Source organism: Schistocerca nitens, chromosome 6, assembly GCF_023898315.1.
Source record: "Schistocerca nitens isolate TAMUIC-IGC-003100 chromosome 6, iqSchNite1.1, whole genome shotgun sequence".
NCBI classification, from domain to species: Eukaryota; Metazoa; Arthropoda; class Insecta; order Orthoptera; family Acrididae; genus Schistocerca; species Schistocerca nitens.
The window spans coordinates 195,980,831-196,005,699 of NC_064619.1; the positions used below are offsets into that span (position 1 = coordinate 195,980,831).

A 24,869-nucleotide genomic window follows, 5' to 3' on the forward strand; every position below is an offset into this window, starting at 1 on the left:
GGTTAACGGCCAGTAGGACGGCCTAAACAGCGATGGCTTGACACTATGCACGAAGATCTCAAGATCTCTGGCCTGCAACCCGATCTGGCACAATTTCATATAAAAGAGTAACAGAGAACAAAAACTGCGGAACCCGCCACCATGCAGAACAAACGCTAAGGAGAAGGAGGAATAAGAAGAAAAATGAAGACAGTAACACCGGAAGTGTAATCTGCGTTTCCTGCATCATTGTGTGAGATCTGCCTCCTTGGCGCGCCTCGCTGACTTCAAAATGCGCCACACAACAGCTGTACCCAGTTGCTACTGAAAAACTATGGTTTCATCCTCAGCTATTATTTTCCTTGAGCTAAACGACCCCCTTTTAGGTTAAAACTGACAGTCGAGAGCGCAATAATATTTATTTATTTACCGGTTTCGGCTCATGTTAAAGCCATCTTCTGAACTTTTGGCCCTCTATGGCTGGTGCTGGCGGCTCCTAGTATACGATCGTTGTATCACGAGAAAACCGAGGGCCAAAATTCTGAAGATGGCTTTAATGTGAGCCAAAACCGATAAATAAAGACATGTTATTGCGATCTCGACTGTTGGTTTTGACCTAAATATCGCACCACGTCCCTGTACTCCATAGACAATGTTGTCTAAATTTATAAATGAGCCCCTCCGTGATAACCAGCTTGGATACCGAAAACACAGATAATGCGAAACCCAACTCGCGGTTTTGCACGTGACCTTCTGAAACCCATGGATCAAGGCAATCAGGTAGACGCAGTATTTCCCGATTTCCAAAAATCATTTGACTCAGTACCACATCTACGCTTATTTTCAACAGTACGATTATATGAGGTATCAACCGAAATTTGTGAGATGACTGAGGATTTCTTCTTAGGGAGGAAGCAGCATGTTATCTCGGATGGAGAGTAACTTCAGGAGGCCCCAGGGAAGTTTGTTTGCACTCTTGCTGTTCATATTGTGTACTAACAACCTCGCAGACAATATTAATAGCAATCTCCCACTTTTTTACAGCTGATGCAGTTACCTTTAATGAAGTACACACTGACAAGAGCTGCACAAATATTGAATCTGATCTTGATCAGATTTCCAGGTATTGCTAGTATGGAGAACTTGCTTTAAAAGTTCGGATTTGTCAGATTGTTGAACGATCACATTGGCTCAGTCTTAGGTAAAACAAGTGGAAGATTTCGGTTCTTTGACAGGATTCTAGTGCAGTCAGGTTACAGAGGAGACTGCTTACATCCTGTAATATCGCTCAAATGTATGAGGGCCATACCAAATAGGGTATACGAAACTTACACAAATAAGGACAGCACGAATGGTTACAGATTTGTTTGACCCATGGGAGAGCGCCACGGAGGTGCCAAAAGAACTAAACTCACAGAATCTTGAAAATAGACACAAACAATTTGAGACAGCCTAGCTAGAAAATTTATATAACCGACTTTGAGAGATGAAAATAGGAATACCTTCCTACGTATAGCTCCCAAAGGGGTCACGAAGACTAGGATAGATTAATTATAGCACCCACATAGGCTTTAAAGCAATCATTCTTCCCCAACTGCACATGCGAATGGAACAGGAAAAACCACTTGATTGTTACAGTACGAAATACGTTTGCCACCTACTTCACAGCGGTCTACACAGTACACACCAGACTAATTTCAGGTCCCTCTATCGATTGAACACACAAAATTACAATTGAAACTTTAAGCTATAATGAGAACCAAAACGTCTTTACCCGTTGACACTGGGAACCCAAGACCTTGTGAGTAGCTTTTGTTTAGGATGTCCCCCGCCAATTCAGCGTATAGATTAAACTGAAAATACGTCTCGCAAGTCTTAAGACACCCATGGTAGTACCGGTGAGGGACGAAGTTGCATATCCGAAGTGTCCGTAATCGTAGCATGGATTGCATACGTTTTCTGTAGCATCTCCTACACATAGTACCTAAGACACAGATAGTATTTCTACGTTCGCTTAGGAAAGAGGAAAAGTTAAACTCTTTAGCGGAACGTTTGCTGCTTTTAAATAATACAGAAAAACCATGAGTTCCTTCTCTCGTTTACAAATCCCTAGTGCTCGACACCAGCACACTGGCGCCGGGTTTACCAAATGCTCCATTAATTATCGATGCAGCAACTTTCCACATTTGTTAGAATACTTACGTAGAAAAATTCCTATTTGTAGGTATTCGTCAGTGAAAGGCCTGTGTTTTGTCCCAGGAGGTCCTTATTTTTGTTTCCGGAGTTTCGGTCTCTCACCCCTTTCATAGCCGTAGCGCAAAAGTTTTGATTGCAAAATATGTACCTAAAATTTTATCTCTCTTTCTCCCTCGTTTTCTCTCTCTCACTTTTCCACTGATGTCAGTTCTGTCCTATTAATTTTTACGGCAGAAACTAAGTTAAGAGAAAAAACAAAAAAACAAAAAAAAAACAAAAAAAAACGAACGAGAGAGAGGAAGGTCAGTTACGGCTGGAATCCATCGGATCCGAAACCATCACGTCACGGTTTTAATCTCTGTTCTCCTGCGGATACTCACGCCTCTGTTAACGGCAAAGCGGAGTCAATATTGATTAAACAGAGGGCAGCCTCTAGATTCAACGGTGGCGTGAGTCTCCACATTCACGACGTGGATCATATCGTCGCCACTTATTGTCGCCGCGGTTTAACGCGCCCATTTACCCGTTTTTCTCCCACCCGCAGCTGCCTTTATGAGCTCAAAGATGACCGCCGCTGTTTGAAAAGCAACCCTAATCTCTTTAATTAAGTTGGGAGCGAATAGTAGCCAATAACCGTAAGAAACGACAATCTTGAGACAAGTGTATCTCAATTTAATTTTCTCTTCGTCCCTGATCCATAGCGATAGTACAGGGCGTTTCAAAAAGAATGTACGCGTTACACAGTGTTGTGAAAACTATCGATAGCTGCGCCACGGCTCGGTTATTGGGGGAACTAATACGTTGTCGTTCGCTGTCGCTAGATGTCGGTATTCTTCTGTTTGCGTGGTTATAGTCGTATGTAGCAAAATGGCTACGCCGCACCATAAATCATTTTATGATTACAGTGCAAAGACGTTTCAGGTTGATCCTCCCCATGGACGGAACATTGGTAGATGGTATCGTGAGTTTGTAGACACAGAATGTTTATGTAAAGAAAAAGAGTTCTGGCAGCCCTCGTGCTTCCGACAAAAATGACGCATGAATTCAAACCGCTTTCCAAAGTGGTCCTACAAAATCAACTCGTCGTGCCAGTCTGGGGTTAACAGCTGCCTACAACGAGAATCTGATGTGTTTTGAGACGTCAGTTGTGTACGGAGGCGTACAAATTACAGCAGTTACAGGCTCTAAGTCATGATGACAAACGCAAACGTGTGGCATTTTTTGAAAAGTCTCAAAGTGCTATTGACAACGATAACACTTCTGCACAACGCATCGCGTTCAGCGACGAAGCGACTTTCCACCTTGGTTGGGAAGCAAACAAAGACGATGTTCGAATTATGGGTATACGGAACCCACATAAACGCGCCGAACATTACCAGATTCACGCAAAGTCAATGTGTTTTGTGCGATATTGCACTTGTCTGTTTACAGCCCATTCTTCTTTTATGGAAACACGGTTGACGGTCCGCAGTATATTGCTGCGTTACAAAACTGGTTGTCTCGAGGCTGGACAAGAACAACTTCATTTTTCGGCAAGACGGGTCACCCCTTCGCTGGAGTCTCCAGTTGCGTGAATATCTGAATGAAACCAGCGAGCAGCTGGATTGGTCGTCAAACAGATCAGCTGACCTCCGCGTTCACTGGCATTTGACGCTACGGTCGCAGGTTCGAATCCTGCCTCGGGCATGGATGTGTGTGATGTCCTTAGGTTAGTTAGGTTTAATTAGTTCTGAGTTCTAGACGACTGATGACCTGAGAAGTTAAGTCGCATAGTGCTCAGAGCCATTTGAACCATTTTGAACTGGCATTTGACGCCCTGTGACTTCTTCCTGCGAGGTTTCGTTAAGGACAACGTTTATTCACCAACACTACTACAGAACCTAGAAGAGTATAGAAGAGCCAGATGCATAGGCCTACTACCGTTACATCAGTGACGATGGACATACCCGAGTATGGGAGGAATTCGGGTACTGATGTGATAGTGTCCATGTTGCTTGTGTAGGACACATCGAACATCTGTAATCTAAACTCGAGAGATTCGTAAATATGTCTTCCAAGATCATAGCAGTATTCCTTACAGTTTAGTGAATAAATGCGTTCAAAATACATATATTCCTTTTAACGCACGCTGTAATTTCTGAACTATGGAATTGAAGATATTTCTTGCCGCTGGCTAAACACTACGTTTTCCCAAATACTTTCACACAGTATGTGCCCTCTCCAGATATTCATCGTTTTGTCAGCTCCAAGAACGCCAACTGTACAAGATATCCAGGAAGTACGTCATTATTCTGGCAAGAGGGAGAAACTTGTTTTATGAGGCAAAATAGCTCGTACTGGGTATTGTTATCGTCTTACGTTCGAAAACAGGTTTGATGAAGCTCTCCGCAATAGGTTATGCTATACAAGTCTCTTCATTTCTGCATAAATGCCGCAACCTCCATCCATCTGAACAATCCCGTGGTCCCCTCTACAACTTCTACACTCCCACACTTCTCTCCATTACCAAACTGACGATTCCTCCATGCCTCTGGTTGTGTTCTATCAACTGATTCCATCTATTAGCCAAGATCTGCTATATTTTCTCCCTCCCTAGTTCGATTCAGTAGCTCCTCATTAATTGTCCGTTTTGCCCATCTGACTTTCAATATTTCTCTGTACCGCCACGTTCCAAGTGTTCCTGTTTCGGTTCTCGAGGTCAACGATTTTAAATGTTTTCTTACCTTTATGACAGGTCTCTATCTTGTGTGATGTTACAAATTTACAGCCACTCACAGTATGTTTAAAAAAAATTCACAATACATTCATGTATCCAGAATCTACTTGAACAATCCACAACATCAGCATCAATGTGCTATTCTGCTCTTGAGGAGCAAGGGCATACCTTGTCTCGGTGCATGTCCACACTCCTTTATGAAGGCACATGAATCTAAACTAAAACGAAAAACACGGAAAAAACGAATGCACATTAGCAGTGTTGTAATTCCTAAGCCTTTCAGTATAGAGCAGATGAATTCATTATCAGCCTTGTCTGACTCTTTTCGTAACCTCGGGGACGACGTTGCCTCAACTAAGACTAACATCGTTTGGGGCCTCCTCTTGCTCTTACTGCAGAAGTTAATTTTGGGAGAACAATTCCTATTCCTATTGTAGCTGGAATTTGCTCTCATTCTTCCAGAAGCAAGCTGAATAATTGTTGCTCATTGTTCCGTCTAATGTATCTGATACACCCAAATCAGTGTCGTCACAGGGCACTCGGGTAATTTCCATTCGCCAAGATTCTCTCAGGTCCACAAACGTCTGCCGTAGTCATCACTCAGAAAACTTTTCCTGTCGGTCTCCGCAGAACAATATTGTTAGCGTTGTGTTCGCCTCTCTGAGTTGGCTCGTGATCGGTGACTTTTGGCTGGCTACGTAACAGCGAAAATTGAGCCCTGCCGCATCTCAACGGACCGATCTGTCGCTGACATTTGCAACTGTTCAAACTCCCTCCGACAGTTAATGAAGTAGACAGACACGGATCAGAGTTTCGGTGTCTGGAGCGAGACTCATGTTAGTCTCCCCCCTCCGCAAAAACAAAAGAAATTTATTGTCACTTCCATTTTAAATGTGCCGCAGATATACATTACGATAATAACTGTAAAATTCAGGTTTGCTATACATGATTCATTTCTTGTCAAACTTCTGTGTTTTCCAAAGTACCTCATGTAAAAATATGATTAATGCACCCATAGAGCCGTAAACTCAATGAGTTTGCAGTATATTCACCATTTGGCGTCACGTGTGGAGTGCCTTGATAAAATGGTGACAATGCACGAAAAGATTTCTTGTGTGTTGGAAAATGCTAGATGTTTATCTGTTACAATACTGCAGCGTGAATTTAGAAGGAATCGTGTAAAAGAAAAAAGAAGAAGGTAGCATAGATGTTAGAGCTTCCACTTTGAAGTCTTGGCATTATTCAAAACGAAATCCGCGAAAATACACAATACTTCCTACATTCCAAACATGGCTTCTATTGTGCTAAGCTTGTCTACATCATTCTAAATGCAGTTTATTATTACTATTATTGGTGCCATTATTATTAGTATTGGAAGGGTTCTGTAATATCTTTGGTATGTGTTGCTTCTGGCAAGATCTGGTCAGGCTAAATAAGCAATAAATAAATAAATTACACAAGCGACGTACAGGTTGAATATGACGGGAAACATCGAGTGACGCGATTTCAGCCGCTCTTGAACTCCAGACAGCGGCAAGCGGCTAGGAAAAGAATGGCCATACATTCCCTATAGACGGATTTAGTTCAAGCTATCCCAGTTCTCTCCGTTGACACTAAATGATGCAGACCCATTGTGCCTGCCCGTAGGGACAGACATCGCTCAGTTGAGTTCAGTAGAGCGTTCGAAAGCTTTTTGCCACGTATCGGTAGTCATAGTCAAATAGTGCAGTCCAACTTCAGTACCACCTCAAGACTGATTTAAAAGTCGTGGTCATTCCTCGCAATTACTGAACCTAGTATCTGCGGCAAACCGACGAAAGTTAACTTTGGTGTGATGCCATCCCGTCACGGAGTAGAACCCACTCGGCTGGAGCATGATGAATTTCCTGTCCGGGGGTAGACAGATTAATTATCGAGGCCGATTTGCGCTGGCAGTCTAGGCCCCGAGGCCTTCGCTTTGTTTCAGGCCGTTATTATTCTTTTTATGTTTTAGCTGAATTCGCAACAGCCGCAGCACCCCCTTCCCATCTCCCTGTTTTGCGCCCAGGGTCCAGTTCCGGCTGTCGCAGCCGCGAGGAGATGGCTTTGACAAATGAGAAGCGCGCGGTGCTACGCGACTCCCATTGGCTGGCGGCGGCCGCCTCGTATCTATTGGTTCGGCTTACTGCCGCTAGAGCGGGCGTCAGGCGCGCGGGTATGCAATCAGGCGGTGGCCGCAAACCCCTAGCGCACAGCCTTCTCGCCCATCCCCCACGCCACCCATTCCGCGTGGCTAAGATTAAATTACCGACCCACCGCGGGTCTGTGTCGGCGTGTGGCTGTCGCAGCGACACGCAGCCGCGCCCGGCGAGCTAAGCTATGCAACGTGATACAGACGGGGAGAGGTAGACCTCGCCAGAGGTCAACGAATTTATGCCGCCAGTGCCTGTGCGGGTCTGCTGCTATCGATGTGTAACTGCTACTTGAGACGAGGACGTATAATGTGAATAGCAGACTGACGCTAATAACTATCATCTTCCTGTTGACCATCACACAACTATTTGCTTTGTTAGTGAAGTTAGAAGAATGGAAGGTTAGAATTCATTGCATCTTCGATAACGAATTCGTTAGATGTTGCTGATACAGCGAACAGGAGAACCCAAGGATAGACCCGACTCGTTTGGATCCACACACACACACACACACACACACACACACACACACACACGGGCGCGCGCGCACAGAGAGAGAGAGAGAGAGGGAGAAAGAGAGAGATAAACAGCATGTGTGTGGGTGTGGGTGAGAGAGAGAGAGAGAGGCACAGAGACGGGGAAGGGGGAGGGGGAAACAGAAAAGAGAAGAGGGATAAATAGAAAGAAGGTAGCAAACAAGAGTGGCTTACCTAAATTATTTTCGAATAATACCGAGACCATTTCTTCAACGAGAATGCAGTACGGCTAGTGATCTTCCTTAAGATCAAATCACAAGATTAGCAGTGAAAATCTTCAGTGCGTCAATTTCTGTTGTTCAACAAAGCATTTCTACGTGTTGTCAGTCTGCATTTTGTATCCTGTCTACTTTGGCCATCGGCAGTTATTGTGCTGCCAAACAGCATAACGTATCTGCCACTTAGTGTCTCATTTCCTAGTCTCATTCCCGCGGTGCAGCCTGATTTAATTTGGCTACGTTTCATAACTCATATTTTACTTTTGTTGGAATTCATCTCACAACCTCTTTTCAAGTCATGGTGCGTACCTTTCAACTGATCTTCCAAGACCTTTGCCATCTCTGACCAGCTCCTAGGTTTAAAATACTTATGGTCAATCATTTGTTTTAAATATCATGTTAGCAGTCTCTGCTACAGTGAACGTCAGCCTACATCTACGTTTCCCATATTGCCACTCAACCATTTACGTGATTTCCGGCATACATGTTCAGCACCACGCTAATTTTCTTTCCTCGATGCTTATCCAAGTAACGTGGAGTTCTGTCAGCAAACACCTCGATCTCGACGCAGCATTACAGTATAAACAAATTCCTCGCAAATCTACTACATCTATATTTACAGTCCACAAGCCATCGTTCGGTGTTTGGTGGAGGGTACTTCTGGTAACACTACCTCCTCACCCCTCCTCAGTTCCATTTGCGAATGGCGTGTGGGCATAATGTTTGTCGGTAAACTTCCACTTTAGCTCTAATTTAATGATTTTTTTCTGTTGTGCTCATACCGCGAGACGAGTGTCGGATGAAGTAATCTGTTGCCCGACTCCCCCCGCAACCTAATCTCTTGAAATTTCAGTAGTAAATCAATTCGTGATGCATAACGCCTCTCTTTTGGCGTTTCCCACTTTTTTCCGCGTCTTAACGCTCACACATCCGATGACAAAACGTATAAGTCCATCAGCTCGATACAATTTGAAACGAGACTCGTCCGAGCAGGCAACATGTTTCCAGTTATCAACAGTCCAATGTAGGTGTTGACGGGCCCAGGCGAGGCGTAAAGCTTTGTGTTGTGCAGCCACCAAGGGTATACGAGTGGGATTTCGGCTGCGAAAGCCCATATCGATGATGTTTCGTTGAATGGTTCGCACGCTGACGCTTGTTGATGGCCCAGCATTGAAATATGCAGCAATTTGCGGAAAGGTTGCACTTCCGTCACACTGAACCATTCTCTTCAATCGTCGTTGGTCGTGCGCTTGCAGGATCTTTTTCCAGCTGCAGCGATGTCGCAGATTTGATGTTTTACCGGATTCCCGATATTCACGATACTGCCGTGAAATGGTCGTACGGGAAAATCACCACTTCATCTCTACCTCCGAGATGCTGTGCCCCATCGCTCGTGCGCCGACTTTAACACGACGTTCGAACTCAGTTAAACCTTGATAATCTGCCATTGTAGCAGCATTGCTACAACTGCACCAGACATTTGTTGTCTTACATTGGCGTTGCCGACCGCAGCGCCGTATTCTGCCTGTTACATATCTCTATTTGAATACGCATACCTATACCAGCTTCTTTGGCGCTTCAGTGTATATCATTATACGTCTGCCCAAATCATCAGCGAAGCCCCACCATGTTTCAGTCATGGGACGCAAACTCGACTAGAAGTCGTCAATAGTGTGAAACAAGACTCATCCGCCCTATTGACTTTGTCCTATTGCTCCACAGCCTACGTGTTATGGCTTCGGCACCACGTTTTCCCGTTACGGGAGCTGGCAACATTGACGAGTTGTTTTGGAATTCCAGCCCGCCGTGCAAATCCTTGCTTATGGAACTCCCTTCGTGTTAATTTGATGCTGACAGCGACATTCAATTGCGCGGTGACTAACGCAGCTGTGGTCCCCTTTTTTTTGCATCACAATCCTCTTCAATGATAGTCTGTCGTGGTCACTCAGTACACACTTCCGTCCGCATTTTGACTTAGCGGATGACGCTTTTTCCCTTTCCGTTGAAACATCCCCTTAGAAAAATTTTATAAATGACAGCGCTGGAAAACCTCTACGTTATTTGATTTTCAAACAGCTGAGCAAAACTGAACGTACACAGACATTTGTCTCTTTACTTATTCTGATCATCACTAAACTGACACACAATATTTTTTTAGCGCAACGCAATCTAACTTTCAATAATCCCTACAAAAGGATGGCCCTGACTAACAATAACCTATACCTTTCATGAATCACTTGCTTCACAAAAATCTTCGTTACTCAAACTACTGCAATACAGCGTGCGCCAATACTGCCAGCTGAATAAAAGATTCTCACTACTGAAGGCACTAACTACTGATAGGAATAGTTAGCAAACGAAAAATTTTGATAGAGAACAAACAATGTATTTACCTTAATAATGTTCAGAAGTAAAAAAAAAATTGCTCTAAGCACTATGTGACTCAACATCTGAGGTCATCAGTCCCCTAGACTTAGAACTACGTAAACCTAACTAACCTAAGGACATGACACACATCCATGCCCGAAGCAGGATTCGAACCTGCGACCGTAGCAATGTTCAGAAGTCATCATACACTCCTGGAAATGGAAAAAAGAACACATTGACACCGGTGTGTCAGACCCACCATACTTGCTCCGGACACTGCGAGAGGGCTGTACAAGCAATGATCACACGCACGGCACAGCGGACACACCAGGAACCGCGGTGTTGGCCGTCGAATGGCGCTAGCTGCGCAGCATTTGTGCACCGCCGCCGTCAGTGTCAGCCAGTTTGCCGTGGCATACGGAGCTCCATCGCAGTCTTTAACACTGGTAGCATGCCGCGACAGCGTGGACGTGAACCGTATGTGCAGTTGACGGACTTTGAGCGAGGGCGTATAGTGGGCATGCGGGAGGCCGGGTGGACGTACCGACGAATTGCTCAACACGTGGGGCGTGAGGTCTCCACAGTACATCGATGTTGTCGCCAGTGGTCGGCGGAAGGTGCACGTGCCCGTCGACCTGGGACCGGACCGCAGCGACGCACGGATGCACGCCAAGACTGTAGGATCCTACGCAGTGCCGTAGGGGACCGCACCGCCACTTCCCAGCAAATTAGGGACACTGTTGCTCCTGGGGTATCGGCGAGGACCATTCGCAACCGTCTCCATGAAGCTGGGCTGCGGTCCCGCACACCGTTAGGCCGTCTTCCGCTCACGCCCCAACATCGTGCAGCCCGCCTCCAGTGGTGTCGCGACAGGCGTGAATGGAGGGACGAATGGAGACGTGTCGTCTTCAGCGATGAGAGTCGCTTCTGCCTTGGTGCCAATGATGGTCGTATGCGTGTTTGGCGCCGTGCAGGTGAGCGCCACAATCAGGACTGCATACGACCGAGGCACACAGGGCCAACACCCGGCATCATGGTGTGGGGAGCGATCTCCTACATTGGCCGTACACCACTGGTGATCGTCGAGGGGACACTGAATAGTGCACGGTACATCCAAACCGTCATCGAACCCATCGTTCTACCATTCCTAGACCGGCAAGTGAACTTGCTGTTCCAACAGGACAATGCACGTCCGCATGTATCCCGTGCCACCCAACGTGCTCTAGAAGGTGTAAGTCAACTACCCTGGCCAGCAAGATCTCCGGATCTGTCCCCCATTGAGCATGTTTGGGACTGGATGAAGCGTCGTCTCACGCGGTCTGCACGTCCAGCACGAACGCTGGTCCAACTGAGGCGCCAGGTGGAAATGGCATGGCAAGCCGTTCCACAGGACTACATCCAGCATCTGTACGATCGTCTTCATGGGAGAACAGCAGCCTGCATTGCTGCGAAAGGTGGATATACACTGTACTAGTGCCGACATTGTGCATGCTCTGTTGCCTGTGTCTATGTGCCTGTGGTTCTGTCAGTGTGATCATGTGATGTATCTGACCCCAGGAATGTGTCAATAAAGTTTCCCCTTCCTGGGACAATGAATTCACGGTGTTCTTATTTCAATTTCCAGGAGTGTATATATATCAGTTCATGATATCCAATATTACAAATTTACTCTTTCTGATGGACACACGTCCAGATCGTCCGCTCTCAAAATTCTGCTATCTGTCTCCCCACATCCACCACTGCTAGCGGCTCACCTCCAACTAGTAATGGGGAGCTCGTGAATGAGTTGTTCAAATGAACGCTTCACTCCAGTGAAGTGTGAACTAACCACTCAATTTCAATGAACTGGTACTTCAAACTCTTCACAGATAGCACACTCCACACTTTTTTCTAGTTCACTCACTCTCTTCCCCTCTCCCTCTCCCATTACATCGGCGCTACGTCACTCATTCTCCCTTCACTTCAGTCCTCCCTCTACTGCCTGTCGACGAATCGCGCGGCGAAATACTCTTAGAACAACAGTTGCACTTTGCTTTCCCATCACCTAAATCGGCGAAGAAACCCCAAATTTCACTACGTTTACGCGATCGCGAGTTGCTAGCCATTGTACAAGCGTGGGTAAACACAAAAACTGCTTTCCGAATAAAATAAAGAGGGATTTTACCTGAAATAGTACCAATGACTACTGGTGACAGTTTACGTTTTGAATTTTGAGGGTTATTACTCTCAACAAAAATAAAATCTACAGGAAAACTTCTGAATAATTACTTAACGTAGGTATATAGACTTTCTGACAGTGGTAAACATACTCATTCTATTTTGTAGTTTTCAGTCCATGAATACAACAAATAAGGTTTCACTTGGCAGATAAAGACACTTTTGGGCGCTTCGTGAGAAAATGTCGAGCTTCATTAAACGTAATACCTTCGTTATATGTGACAGGCTTCTCTGTTTATCTTTCCTTTGACCCCTTCGACCAAACTCAGACGCTGTAAGTGTGTAAAACGTTCCGTGCACGTTACTGCGTAGTTCGGCCATCTGTTGGTAAACTTATGAAGTATTACGAAGCTTTATTGTACGAGCAAGGCGATGCCAGCGTACCGCGGCTGAGCGGCGAACTGGGCAACTTCGCCAGGCTTCCGTACTTCATGAATGAACTACTTCATTTGAACGCTTCACGGCAAAGAGTGAAATGAATGAAGTAGTTCACGGGAATGAACGAGTTCGACCCATCTCTACCTCCAACAATGCCAACCAGCCACAGACTACACACAGCACTGTCAGTGATTTTCATACAGAGCACTACATGACGTTACCAACATAAAAACCTAAACAGCCTACTTACACCGTGTATGCGGTATGAATCTTGGATACTGTGCCTCTTTAAACAGTGAACACTTTGGCTCCGTTGGTAACGAAAGCACCCACCATCTGAGCGCCAACAATTTGCCCACGTTATAATTCACTTAGGTCCCCCTAATGCCCTCGCAACTACACTTTGTTTTAACCACGCCGGACTCTTGCAACGTACTGAGGACACTGAACAGGTGCAGTTCGTGCTCAAATACAACAGCGCCACCCGCAGGCTGCGCTAACATTTGCATTAATGTCTAAGCATGCATTTCTCGCTGTGTTTCCACATTTTTGCCCGGCCTCTGTACAATGACAGTTCTGTGAAGTGAATAATAGCCACTGATGGGGAGCGAGGGGAAAACTCTGAAAACCCGAATAAACCGCCGACACATATCTGACAAAAAATTAGTTCTGGTAATATCTAAGCACACAACTCCCAAATAACGAACAGCGCCGTTCACGATAGATTTTTAACCGCGTTACACGTGGGATACACGTCAGGACGTGCAACTTGTACCGGTGATCCCTTCGCTCCCCGCCTTTTAGCAGGCACCGTGCTATATCCTGTCACATATCGTCTGGTGCAGGCGGTGTGTGATGCCCTCCGTGGCGCGTGCTGCGCTCGGCCGCTAGTCCTCCATATTTAGTAGCGTGTTTCCGCGGCTGTTCACAGTTGCAGGGCAGCCAACCGAGTGTGCTGATACTTTGTTTTCAAGGGAACATGAATATTGATAAATTGGATACATATTTATGAGGCAGCCTGCCGTGCCGAGCCGCTGAATGTTTTCGATCCCACGCGGTTGGTGAGCGGGGCGCGTGTCTTGCCCGGTACCACGCGTTTCGGATGACCGGCGGCCGAACGCAGGAGTCACTTCCTTCACTTCCACGACGACATGTGCTCCGCTTCACGGTACCACTGAGCCCTGCGCAACAAAGGCCCTAGCACACACGGTTCTGTTTAGACCGGCGGAACGCGCGCAGCACAAATGATCGGGAAGAGTGTTCAACAAACACCCGACAATCGCGACGGTGCTGTGTTTGAGGGACGGGGTGTCGTATTCGAGAGGAGTGGGGTTCGGATCCCTGCCGGAAAATTTCCGCGGTTTCTATAAATCGCTTTAGCCTGGTGATAATAATTTTCCTTAAACAGTCCACTGCTGATTCCTCCTGCCATCCTTCTCCAAATGACCACGACTGAGACTTGCAATGTATTGAGGACATTACGCAGTTGCCGCCAGCTACAGGCTCGGCTAGCATCTGCATCTACAGGGTGTTCAGTAAGTAACTATGCAGTTCATAACTTGCCATGTTTACGTCATGGAAGTTATAACAGATGCTGGAAGTGATCCCCTTGAACTTGAAGACGCAGTTGCACACGTTTCTGCATGTTCTTAAAGAAGTTGTGCAGAACATCGGGAGTGATGTTCCGAATACGAGGTGTCAGTGCAGCTTGGAGTTATTGTATGGTGTGCGGATTTCCTTCATAGGCCTTTCCCTTCAACGTACTCCATGGAAAGTAACCCGATGGAGCCAAGTCGGGTGAACGCGAAGGCCAGAGCCCTCGAAAGATGATTCAGTCATCGAAGATGTCCTTTAAAAAGTTCATCGCCTTGTGGGCGGTATGTGGAGTGACCCGATCCTTTTGGGACCAGGCTTTCTCAACTTCGTCCTCATTCAGTTCACCTAGGAAGGGCTCCAGAATGCAGGTGCAGTACCGTTCTGAGTTTGTGGTGTCCTGAAAGAAGATCGGCCCAATGATGCGTTTACTAGTCACGGCGCACCAAACACCAACTTTTTGATCATACAGTAGGGACACCTTAAATTCATGCGAATTCTCCGTTGTCCATACACAACTATTCTGGCTATTCATGCAACCGGAGAGGTGAAACCATGCCTCATCCGTGAAAAAAGTTGTGTCAAGAATTCCCTTACCATTGTCCTGCAGGAAGGACAGAAACCAGTTGCAAAAGTTCACACGCGCCGTGCGATCGGTGTCTCTTAGTTCATGCACATTTTGTACGGATATAATGGACAGTGAGGCCTGGAGGATCTTGTGAACGGATTTGACACGTGGGCCTGCAGAGCTAGTCGTCTAACCGATTTCTTTGGACTTTGCAACATCATGTCTAGCACCTCCGCCACCTTCTCGTCAGATGTGGATGTGGATGTGAATGGCCTGCCTGATTTTGGAGCTGTATGAACGCTTCCGGTTATTCGAAACTTTGTGATGAGGTTCCTTACAGCATTGCGGTTAGGCATATTCACTCCTGGGACCTTTGCTGCAAATGCAACTTATACCGCTGAGGTAAACTTGTCTCCATTGCGGAACACATGCTCCACAAGAAACACTCCTTGTTCAATCGTCAGCATGAAGCCCTGGTTCACAATGATGTCACACAAGACATTGGTCTTCAATCAAACCGGACCTGCGCACAAATACAAATACCTGGTCAAATATAGTTCAAATATGTTAACCAAGGGAAAATGCCGTATTAATAATTGACAGTCATATCACTTAGCACACTACATCATGGGACAGTATAGTTACTTTCTGAACACCCGGTATGTCCAAGCACGCATTTCTCTGGGCGTTTCCGTGTTTTGGCCAACTTTTGTACACTGAATGCTCTATGAGGTGCATAATAACCACCGACCTGGAGCTAGTGAAAACTGAAAACTCTTCAACGATTCCAAGTCCATAAGAAGTTAAACTAAACCGTACAAAGCCAGGAATATAGTTGGCAAGCAGCATGTTCTCTCTCTCTCTCTCTCTCTCTCTCTCTCTCTCTCTCTCTCTCTATCTATCTATCTATCTCTCTCCCTGCACCAACAGCCCTCGAAAGGCCAATGGTACCGACCGACCGCCTTGTCATCCTCAACGGTGCAGATATGGAGGGGCATGTGGTGAGCACACCGCTTTCTGGCCGTTGTCAGTTCTTGTGACCGGAGCAGCTACCTCTCAATCAAGTTGCTTCTCAATTTGACTCAAGAGAGCTGAGTGCTCCCCGCTTGCAAACAGCGCTTGCCAGACCCAGACGGTCACCCGTCCAAATGCGACCCTAGCCCGACATCGCTTACCTTCAGTGATTTGAAGAGAATCGGTGCTGCCATTACAGCAAGGCCGTCGGCTAGCATGTAGATTCCCTGAAGAAAAGAAAAAGTGAAGCATCCAGAATGGGAGGAGGGAACGAAATGAAACTTTACCAGTAGAGAGGGTATGTGATGTTATTTCAGCGATTACATTATCGAGTCAAAATTACAAAGAACGTGGCACTATGAGCCCCCTTGTCAGTACGACTTGGCATCCACTCTGATCTGGATGCACGCACTGAGTCGCTATAAAGGGTGTGTTAAACCCGGTCTATCCTCTCCTGAGTCAAACTGGCTCACAGCTGCTGCCACTGTCCCTTGATATTCCGGATATTCTCCCTGTATACAAATTCTTGTGCAAAGGTAATTTTAAAAGAATTTTTCGTCTGGATTTTGCTACGGATGTTTCGTGATTTGTTAAATCTTTTAATTTCATCCACTGCGTACATCGAATTTATTCACAGTCTGTAATCTGAAAGCTAACGCCGAAATTCAGACATAAAACGTCTGTTCCAGACTAGTTTTTATATGCCAATTGTATAAACTAATTCCAGTTAAGCATTATACATAAAGGGAAACTACAGATGGTTTTTGCGGCAGCAAAGTAGACATGAAAATTAAAACGATGCTAGAATAGTGGCGTATATAGGAAAACATGACTTGATGTACCTTCATTGATCCAAAAGAATTTCTCCTGTTCTCCTCCATCGCCTTTTGCCCATTTATTCTACGGGGTCGGCACTGTTGGTGGTAGTCGGAGCCAGCATGCACTGCACGTATAGTTGTTCATCCGACGCCGCCCACAGCATCTGAAGATGGCCTCTAAAGGCCGAAACCCGTGATCATCGTATCATAAAAAAGAATTTGAGTCAAAAGTAAAAAAATAACACTTTACAACACGTCAGTCTCCGTCTCTACAAACGGAATGTCGCTTTTTTTAAAAATTTTAGGTTTGTTAGCCAAATGTTTTAAGGTACTGCGAGCAACACATGAAATTGCGTGCTTGTGGAATATCGTTTCAGTAATGGGGCTGGATTCGTGATTTCCTGTCAGAGAGTCGCAGTTCGTAGTAACTGACGGAAGGTAATCAAGTAAAACAGAAGTGGTGGTGGTGGTTGTTGGGATGTTTGAAGGGGGACTAAACAGCGAAGGTCATCAGTCCCCCAAACAGAAGTGATTTCTGGCGTTCCCCAAGATAGCGTTATAGGCCCTCTGATGTTCCTGATATATATAATTACTTTAGGAGACAATCTGAGCAGCGGTCTTAGGTTGTTTGTAGAGGATGCAGTCGTTTATCGTCTACTACAGTCATCAGAAGATCAAAATCAACTGCAAAATGATTTAGATATCTGTAAGATGCGAAAATTGGCATAAATAATGAAAAGTGTGAGGTCATCTATATGAGTGCTAAAATGAAACCGTTAACCTACAATTACACGATAAATCAAACAAATCTAAAAGTCGTAAATTCAATTAATTACCTAGGAATTACAATTAAGAACAACCGAAACTGGAAAGAACACACAGAAAATGCTGTGGGGAAGGCGAACCAGAGACTGTGTTTTATTGGCAGAATACTTAGAAGATATAACAGATCTGCTAAAGAGACTGCCTACCTAAGTTTGTCTGTCTTCTGTTGGAGCACTACTGCGTGGTGTGGGATCCGTATCAGATGAGGTTAAGAAGTACATCGAGAAAGTTCAAAGAAGGGCAATACGTTTTGTATTATCGACAAAACAGGGGAGTGATTATCACGGACATGATACAGTATGTGGAGTGGACATCAGTAAAACAAAGGCGTTTAACGTTGCGGTGGTGTCTTCTCACGAAATTTAAATCACCAGCTTTCTCCTCCGAACACGAAAATATTTTGTTGACGCCGACCTACATAGGAAGAAACGATCATCATAATAAAATAAGGGAAATTAGTACTCGCGCGGGAAAATATAGGTGTACGTTTTTTTCCGCGCACTGTTCGAGAGTGGAATAATAGAAATTTAGTGTGAAGATGATTCGATGAGACCTCTGCCAGGCAATTAAGTGTGATTTACAGAGTAGCCATGTGGAGTGTAAGTAGAAAGTTGACAACTAGTCGGCGATGGGAATCCTTTCATTTAGTTTAATACTCTGAAACCGAGCATAATAAAACATATTAAGAATAAAAAAAATCACTTTTTCGTTAATAATAGGACATGTAGGAGAAAGAACAAAAGGGAACAGGGTATCAGTAGCTGGAATAAAGGATAAATTACAACGATGCGTATGTGAAGTATTATAGCATAGAAAGCCGGCCGAGGTGGCCGAGCGGTTCTAGGCGCTCAGTGTGGAACCGCGCGACTGCTACGGTCGCAGGTTCGAATCCTGTCTCGGGCATGGATGTATGTGAAGTCCTTAGGTTAGTTAGGTTTAAGTGGTTCTAAGTTCTAGGGGACTGATGACCACAGCTGTTAAGTCCCATAGTGCTCAGAGCCATTTGAACCATTTTTTTTATAGCATAGAAAATACAATAATAAATGAATGTATGACTTAGCCTGATGGCGTGGTGAATTGTTACTGATGCTGGACACACAAAGCGGTAAACAATGATGTTACCACTGTGGCCGGCGCTAGACTTCGCCACGGCACAGAAGGCTTTTACAGCTAGCGGATGGGTAGTAAACAGGAGAACTTCCCGACAATATCCGTGTTAATCACGCGGTGAATGTAACTTTTGAGCTGCATAAGTGAGCACGCTATGTAAATCACTGCAGAAATCAAACGGAAACATAGCAGATTTCATCAGGAGCGTTCGAGCGATAATCACCCTATAATGCCAGGAAGCCAAATATGTCAGGTTTCGAACCGACCGCCAGCGGACGGGACTTGGCGATCAGTGTAAAGCGTTCGTCTAATAAATACTAGACTACCACAAGTCTATGTGTGTGAGTTCCTTCATGCATTTTCACTATCTACGGATGAAGAAGAGACATGTACATTCGTCCCACTTGTGTACAACGTTTAAAATAATATTGCGAAGCGAACTCTTAAACGATCTTTGCCCAGTTAGTAGCTGACCTGTCCCCTCCCCCTGCCACCACCCTCCCGCGCACCCGTTCTGAGTCTTTAAAGAATCGTACTCCAAAGTATAAAATGACACATCTCCCGAACTGTCATATGAGTTTGGAAGTACATTCAGTGGTACATGTGAATATTGTTTGCAAAATGTGTTGCGAATGGAGTTAGTAGTAAAGAAGTAATAGATTACAGTGTTATGCGTAATGCTGCAGTTTTATTCCATGAACAGCGAAAATGTAGAAAGCGATAATTCATTTCCATACATTATTATGTGAAGGGGCTGTTAGCGAGAAAAAAAGTTCCGTAACGGTTTGAAACTGTGTGCAAAGTTTGTTGGAAGTTGCCGAATGCTTTCATTCTCAACTATGTCTTAGTATTTGTGGTGTAATTATGCGCGTCGGGTGTTATGCTGCGTCAAGACACGTATACAGTTTCTAACTGTAATAATTGACTTTCTGTGCTGACTCTTTAACACAAGACTACAACTCTTAGTGAGTAGATTATGCCAGCGTATTAAATTTTTAAATTTTGCCCATTTTATGTATGAAATATTAAAAATCAAACGTGTAAGTGGAGGGGAGGGGGGTGGTGGAGGGAGAGAACATTGCACAGTACATTCATACTGCACACTGCACGCAGGTAGTCACAGAAAAAAATTCTCCAAACGAAAACTGAAACCTATAAACAAAGAAGTATTGAACACGAAACAGAAAATACAGCGTCTGTACTAGTGCTGCTATAAGATACACGGCGTATGAGAAGTGCTGCTTTGATTGCATATATGTTTTTCAACATTTTCCTTAGTAATACATGTGAATATTTCTGTTCTTTCTTATCTTCTGTTCTCTTTCCCTTCAGTAGCAGTTCATCTTTTCATCAAGTTTACCTTCTGTTCTTCCAGTGGTTTCACTTCTGCCATCACGGTTGTTTTTACGTTGTAATCCTACCTGTTTTACCACTTTTGTTCTGAATATAAAGTTTTTACTCTAAATGTGGTAAGAAACGTTCGTTTAATTTATCAGGCACAGAATGCTTTTAGAATCTTTCATTCGCGTGATGCACGACAGAGTGGGTCACTTCCTAAGATAAAGGCCAGCCATTCCTCGGTAATTCCATGACAGAACCCGCAATCTTGAACTCATCATTCCGCGATTTACTACTTACGTCACTGGACGTCATCTTTGCGCACCCTGCCTGAAATTTCCTCCTCACGATTATCTGTTATCATGAGAGCAGGGGACCGCCTTGACTTTCTTCTGATTTGAGAGCGTTACGTTATTCTTGAGCATTGCAACAACTACACTACAGCAGTCATAATGGAACCTACACAAAGATGGTTGGTTGGTTGGTTTTGGAGAAGGAGACCAGACAGCGTGGTCATCGGTCTCATCGGATTAGGGAAGGACGGGGAAGGAAGTCGGCCGTGCCCTTTTAGAGGAACCATCCCGGCATTTGCCTGGAGTGATTTAGGGAAATCACGGAAAACCTAAATCAGGATGGCCGGACGCGGGATTGAACCGTCGTCCTACACAAAGAAAGAAAGCCCTAGCCCCTATATCACATCATTGTTTTAGATGTAGAAATGTAAATAAAGTTAGTAACAGGGGAAAAGTTTTAAGAAAGCCTTTAGCATTGTTAACACGGCACTCATAAATCTCTTTCATAAGAATCATTTCTGATCATAAATATAGACATACTCACCTCAAGGTTCAAATGGCTCTGAGCACTATGGGACTTAACATCTGAGGTCATCAGTCCCCTAGAACTTAGAACTACTTAAACCTCACTAACCTAAGGACATCACACACATCCATGCCAGGGGCAGGATTCGAACCTGCGACCGTAGCAGCAGTGCGGTTCCAGAGTGTAGCGCCTAGAACCGTTCGGCCACAACGGCCGGCAGTCACCTCAAGAAACTGTTTACAAGTTTTAGGTATTAGTATGTTTAGTTGTTCCAAGCCGTTGCATATACTGAAGACCATGTCTCCCGGAAATATTTTTCACTTCATGAAATATCCGCCTTCTATTTATATTGTATTAAGTTGGTCTTATTCGGTGTTCTGCCGCCTTTATTCTTTTCGCTCAACTAATTTAACGAATTTTTGTGTTTCAGGACGACTGCCAGAACTACATCCGAGTCCTGGCGAAAATTGACGACGACCGCGTACTCATCTGCGGTACGAACGCCTATAAGCCACTATGTCGGCACTACGCCCTCAAGGTAAGTAACTGAGTACTAAGGGACACATTGCAAAGTGAACTCCTTTTCACCAGTCTATGAAATAGTCAGCGTTATTCTAATTTATTATCACAAATTTCTTCATTTTCGGTAATTACTGAAGTTTCCCCCCAAAATCACCACGTGTCCCACACGATATTTTTGTTTAAATGTTCTATTCCTGCCTCCCGCGACTACAGGATTATTTTACCGCTTCTCTCATCATTATTTTTAGTTCTACTTCTTAAAGATTGCATACATTAAGATGTACTATGTTTCGTGTTGGAAACTGTATGTTACAGTATGAAAACCTTCGCTGTTAGTGAGGGATACTTTACCTCTATACATTTTACTTATGATGTCACCTCTGCTACATGGAGACTTTCCACGCATATTTGCCATTTTACAAACAGTGGATGGATCAAGAAACATTTCCATCATCGAAGTGGTGGACTGTAAAATATTGATAGCAGAATAAGTACATTTTATCAACACTGCGGAAAAATGGTGGAAAAATTGAATCAGCTAATATTTATACTACAGTTTCGTAATCGAATTCCGAACAGTACTAATACGGGCACTGTGATACTGTGGCCAGTACGGACTATTATTAGGGACAGTGAGAGCACAGCAATAGCAAGCTCAACAGCTGCTAAGCAGTTGGATTGATTTTGGTCCCTTCTCTACGTAATAAGCAATGCACTCAAATGCAGAATTCCGTGTTAGGGTGTATGGGTTGGAAATAAATGTAGACTATTTAAACGAAACCCTATAAGTTTAATATCAGATTAGTTATTATTGAATCGAAGAAACAATTGAAATTATAACGGTTCATCTTGATACTGGATTTAAATAAAAGTTCCGTGCTCATATTATTGGCAGCCAACAATGCTGTTTGAAGTTAATCAGTTTTAAATATTTATCCATTACCAGCTTCTAATCCTACATTTCTTAGAAAACATTAATATAACTTTACGTATGGAGTACTTGAGAGCCCTTCATCAGACTTTCCAACCCCACATTTAGAACAGAACTGCCCACTTGGCTAGTAATCGTAAACTGGTTCCCATTCGTCACCTGCAGAGTCCATTGTGGTTATAAGCGGCGGAAGACAATCATAAAGCATTCTCGAACATTCCTCGTGCAGCAAAGATATAGCGTACAGTAAAAGCAGTTGTCTATATTACGACGAAAAATAAATAACATAATGGTTCCATTTGTAACTACACAATGTATATCACACTACAATGTCGAAAATGCTTGAATCAGTAAATATTTCTGCTATCAATACGCATTCACTGATCGAAATAATCACAGTACTCTCTAAGTTTGCATTTAGTTTAAAAGCTTAGTCCCTTCTTCAGGAAATAGAGATTAAATTATAAAAGGAAAAGAACTCGCTCTAGAGGAACGGCTGCTTCGGCGTGGGCGGAAACCTAGGACAAAGTTTCAATTACATACGACAGGTTCACCAGCGAAAGAAAGGAACGGCACACCAGGAGAGGGCTTTAGGAAATTAAACTTCCTGCGGGGTCATTAATATTAAATATCGTAATAATCTGCAAAGTACGTCGTGAAGTAAATTCAAAAACTCTTCTACAATTCTCCCGAGAGGCAGATATGCATTTTAATAATATATAATGTAAATATACTGGGGCAGTTAATAAGTAGTTGTTTGTACAGTATAATGAAAGCGTAAATAGCGTTATTTATTCAAGATCCTGTGAATATTGCACGGAGCCGTGCATTAGCTGTCGCACGTTCTGGAAATGCCCGTGCCGTCGGCTGCAGCTGCTTGCAAGTCTGTCCGCTGGCCGGGACTTCAAAGATTACACGTGACAGGAAGTTGCCGGGGAAGGAGAGCGTGCTGACAGATCTCAGCGACCTCCAAGTTCACAGCTTGAGTGCTTACCCTCCAAGCTCCCCGAAGAGTTAACGGCTAAACGCTTCCTCCAGTGGACGTTTCGCAAGCTTACACAACTCGGGCAAGTGTCAACCGGAAACACACCAAACAAAATATTGTATCAGTGTTGCGATTACTGCCAGTTACATCAATAACGAGCGTTGGCGCGAAATGAAGTTTCATAAATCCCTATTAATTAAAATTTCTGATTGTGGCTCCGAGGAAACGCAAGCGCATTTTAAAAATCCTCAATAGCTAGCTAACCATTATACGGAAATTTATGCCACTTCATTCGTTTCCTAAACCTATTGCAACAACTTCTAGGATACAACAATTACAGACTTAGTATAGTTCCATATCCTCGAGAAATTTGGAAATTTCTCGTAGATACATTTGAGTTTATAAACATGTGGACCCTAAAGACAGAATGTATCACACTAGAGAAAACATATTAACAATGTTAATAAAACATAAATTTATTCTAGGTGACTGTTCAAGCGCGACATGTGAATTCGTAAACCACTGAAATAACTTACTTTGTATTTTTTGTATAAAATCTTCTGTCTGTATTTTTGACCTGTATATACGTTCTTCTGTAAAGAAAAGAACAAATTTCACATCCTCACACAATAATTACTTACATCTCACCAGATCGTGGTGCAACACTCGCCGATATCCCGCCCAGTGCCAATTAATATGAATGACACTGGCATTACGATAAATTTGTGGGTGATTCTTTGCTTTTATCTCCACTGTTGTATTCTGTTGGAAAATACTGACACTTTTTCGTAGACTACCGTTTGACCGCGAGACAGGAAGCATGTCGACAACTTAATCTTATATTTTGAGTTTCTAAGATTTTGCTATGTATGGGACTCTCACCACTATGCAAAGAAAGAAGGAATGTAATTATCGCGCTCATCTTCCTCCTCCTCCTGCTTCTGCTTTTTTTCGCCTTCTTCATCTTCTCCTCTTTTATACCCAGCAGGATCAATACTGCAGACGCTGATTATTCTTTGTTTCCGTGTGAAAGATGGTGGTACACGGCCGTTCTTAGTGCGTAGCGCAATTTTCCTGAATATTACGAAAAAGTACGAAACTCTAACCTGATAACTACGGTAGTCGTATATTCCACCAGTGATTACTTTCCTTCTTGGGAGTGCTGGGGGAAGGGCTACAGGCGGTTCCTGGCCACACGAAATTGTCCATAGACATCCTGGACCGCAGAAAGAATCGGCATATCTTTCTAGGACGAAAGTTCGCGGTAACCTACTGAACATCCTTCATGGTACGTATTGGGATTTGCAATTTTTCACTGTAAACGGAGAGTTTCTAGTAAGCGTTGGTCATAAGCTACCACTGTCTGTGTCCCTCAGCTTCATTTACATTTCCTTTCGATGTTACGACTGAAATAATATTACGGATGAAATGATATATTGTTTACATCCAGTACAACCTCGCGCGGTTCAATTGTGCATATTGTTGTCGTGGTCTTCAGTCCTGAGACTGGCTTGATGCAGCTCTCCATGCTACTCTATCCTGTGCAAGTTTCTTCATCTCCCAGTACT

General features: G+C 44.2%; 1 protein-coding gene across 1 annotated transcript in view; it reads left to right on the plus strand.

The window, feature by feature from the left end:
• LOC126263280 (semaphorin-1A) overlaps nucleotides 1-24,869 on the plus strand; it is a 361,326-nt gene that overhangs the window by 301,758 nt on the left and 34,699 nt on the right. The window contains exon 5 of the mRNA XM_049960366.1: nucleotides 21,294-21,401. Within this exon, the coding sequence (XP_049816323.1) occupies nucleotides 21,294-21,401 (108 nt within the window). The remainder of the gene's footprint in view (nucleotides 1-21,293; nucleotides 21,402-24,869) is intronic.